At 46.5% G+C, this 3,071-nt stretch overlaps 1 protein-coding gene across 1 annotated transcript; it reads right to left on the bottom strand.

Moving 5' to 3' along the window:
- Positions 1 to 1,174: 1,174 nt before the first annotated feature.
- LOC118841086 (olfactory receptor 1K1-like) lies at positions 1,175 to 2,125 on the bottom strand. The gene has a single exon (XM_036748496.1). The coding sequence runs from the start codon at positions 2,123 to 2,125 to the stop codon at positions 1,175 to 1,177; it is 951 nt and encodes a 316-aa protein (XP_036604391.1).
- Positions 2,126 to 3,071: the final 946 nt, after the last annotated feature.

Below are 3,071 nucleotides of genomic sequence, written 5' to 3'. Positions count from 1 at the left end.
AGGCTATTTATGTGTGTGTCATATCTCCATCCTGAGCCATAAGCTCCAGGAAGGCAGGGTCTGTGTTGTATTTTAATTTTGTATTTTCCCCAGTCCTGAATACAGTGCTCTGCACACAGCAGGTGCTTAATGAAGGTGTGCTTGAAATGAAGTATAATTGATAGGCAGTGCGGTGTAGTGGATAGGGCATTGATTGGACTTGGAATTAGGAAGACTTGTGCTGAAATCCTACCTCAGACCCTCATTATGGGATGCTGGTCAGGTCGCTGAAAGTCTCTGGGCTTCAATTTCCTTATCTGTAAAATGAAGATGCTGGACATGGTGACCTCCTTTCCTGCAGCCAGGTGGCACAGTGGAGAGACCTGAGTTCAAATCCAGCCTTGGACACTTACTAGCTGTGTGACACTGGGCCAGTCACTTAACCTCTATTTGCTTCAGTTTCCTCGATTAATATGAGGATGATAATGGCACCTATATTGCAGGATTCTTGTGGGAATCAAAAGAAATAATATTTATGAAGCACTTAGCACAGTACCTGGCACATATTAGGTGTTATATAAATACTTTTTCCTTCCTTTCCCCTTCCAGGTCCAATTCTATTATCTTATGAATTGAAGCAAGCCAGAGACTATAGGTGGGGTTGTAACCTGGGAATATTCCTTTTCTGCCTTGGGGTCCATTTCCTCACAGTAAACGCTCAAGGAAAACTCTGAAAGGGCCAGAGAAGACAAAAAGTAGGAAGGAAGGGTGCTGAATCAGAGTGTGAGATCTAGATTTGATTTCTAGTTCTGCTATTTGTGTGACCTTTGACAGGTCACTTAACTCCTCCGGGCATCAGGTTTCTCCTCTGAATAGTAAGAGAGTAGAACTTAAAGTTGAACTCCGAGGTCCCTTCTTGTTCTTATATTCTGTGATTTTATGGTTGAAATGACATCTCTGTGTATGTGAGTGTATCTGTGCCTGAGAGTGACAAAAGCACTGGATTTAAGATCAAATCCCACCTTAGCCACTTCCTAGCTGTGTGACTTTGGTGAAGCTAGTGTCCCTTTCTGGGCCTCACTCTCCTCAACTGTAACATGAGGATGTTGGACTGATAGTCTCTTTCAACTCTAGTACCCTATGACCCAGTTGGTTATCGGCCTTCTCTGTCTCTCAGGGAAGGAAGTCCAGTCCCTTAGGTAGGCTCAGTTGAGATCCTACGTCCAGTAAAGAGAGCCCGGAGTGCCCCCTGAACATCTCGGTTTCTGAGGCTGTAAATGACTGGGTTGAGCATGGGGGTCACTACTGTATACATGACAGTGGCCACACGGCCCCGCTCAGCCTCATATCGTGCTGTGGGTTGGAAGTAGACGGCAATGACGGTGCCGTAGAAGAGACCCACCACAGCCAGGTGGGAGCCACAGGTGGACACAGCCCGGAGCCGTCCAGACGCTGAGGGCAGGCGTAACACGGCAACAGCAATGGCACTGTAGGAGGCCAAGATGAGCAGGAAGGGTGTGACCACCACTGCAGCCCCCTCGGTGAAGATGAGCAATTGAATATGGCGAGTGTCAGAACAGGCAAGTCGCAGCAGGGGCTGGTGGTCACAAAAGAAGTGGGGCACACTCCGGGAGGCACAGAAGGACAGGCGGGCCATGAGCAGGATGTGCAGCAATGAGTGGGTATGAGAGACAATCCAGGCAGCTGCCACGAGTCCTGTGCACACGGCCCGGGACATTCGGACCGCATAGTGCAATGGGTGCCGGATGGCCACGTAGCGATCGTAGGCCATGGCAGCCAGTAGGCAGCTGTCAGTCACACCCAAAGCAAAGAAGAAATACATCTGAGTTAGGCAGCCTGCCCGTGAGATGGAGCGGTCATGGGCCAACAGGTTGGCCAGCATCTTGGGCACGGTGACAGAGGTGAAGCACAGATCGGCAAAGGAGAGGTGGCCCAGCAAGAAATACATGGGGGCATGGAGGGCTGGACTGGCCCGGATAGCTGCCACAATGAGGCCATTCCCCATCACGCCTGCTATATACAGGACCAGGAACAGGGCAAAGAGAGGCCATAGTTGCTCGGGGCTTGTGGACAAGCCCAGAAGGATAAATGGGGCCCCGTCAGAAGACCTGTTGGTCTTATCCATGTTCTGGTTAGTCCTCCACTCAAAGGAATTTGGGTAAGTCACTTTCCCTCTCTGGGCTCAGTGTCCTCATCTGAAATATTTATTTAACAAATACTTGTTAAGTACCTACTATGGGGAAAGGACTGTTTTTCATTCTAGGAGAGAGCCATAGTTGAGATAATATACAGATTCTTTCCGTTATTGAGCTTACAATCTAGAAAGGCAGTGAATAGAATGCTGGGCCTAGAATAAAGAAGACCTGAGTTCAGATCTGCCCTCAGATACTATCTGTGTGACCTTGGGCAAGTTGCAACCTCTGTTTGCCTCAGGGTCCTCATCTGTAAAATGGGGATAATAAAAACACTTATCTCCCTGGGTTGTTGTGAGGATTGAATGAGGTAATAATTGTAAAGCACTTAACACAGCCTCTAGTGCATACAAAGCACGATGGAAAGGTTAGCTATTATTATCATTAGTGGTAGTAATGGTAGGAGTAATAGAAGGATAAGACACTAACACCAATAGCTATAATTCACAATAACACATGAGTTCATGAAGTAGGAAAATTGTTCCAAATCACTAATAAGAGAAATGTAAATTAAAACAACTCTGAGTTTTCACCTTGCACCCAATCTGGAAAAAAAGGATGGTCAGTGTTGGAGGGACTGAAGGAAGATTGGCATACTAATACCTTGTTAGTGGACTTGTAAATTAGTCTGGAGAACAATTTGAAGCTCTTCTAAAAAAAAAAAAACCAACCAACCAACCCATTCATACTATTTGACTCAGGGGTACGTAGCAGTTATTCCTAGGAAGCCAAAGAGAGAGAAAGCATATCATACATTCCTGATGGAAAGTTACAAAGGCAAGAGGTGGGATGGCACATATAAGCAATAGCTAGTTGGCCAGTTCCACTGAAATGAAGAGTGTTTGAAAGGAAGTACCATGAAATAACATTTCTTTCAGT

The sequence above is a fragment of the Trichosurus vulpecula genome, chromosome 3 (genome assembly GCF_011100635.1).
Source record: "Trichosurus vulpecula isolate mTriVul1 chromosome 3, mTriVul1.pri, whole genome shotgun sequence".
NCBI classification, from domain to species: Eukaryota; Metazoa; Chordata; class Mammalia; order Diprotodontia; family Phalangeridae; genus Trichosurus; species Trichosurus vulpecula.
Note: the sequence above shows the minus strand (reverse complement) of the source record. Positions and strands in the feature narration are given on the sequence as shown.

Excerpts from the sequence above, each read along its gene's own strand:
- LOC118841086 (XM_036748496.1), bottom strand. The coding sequence starts at position 2,125 with ATGGATAAGACCAACAGGTCTTCTGACGGGGCCCCATTTATCCTTCTG.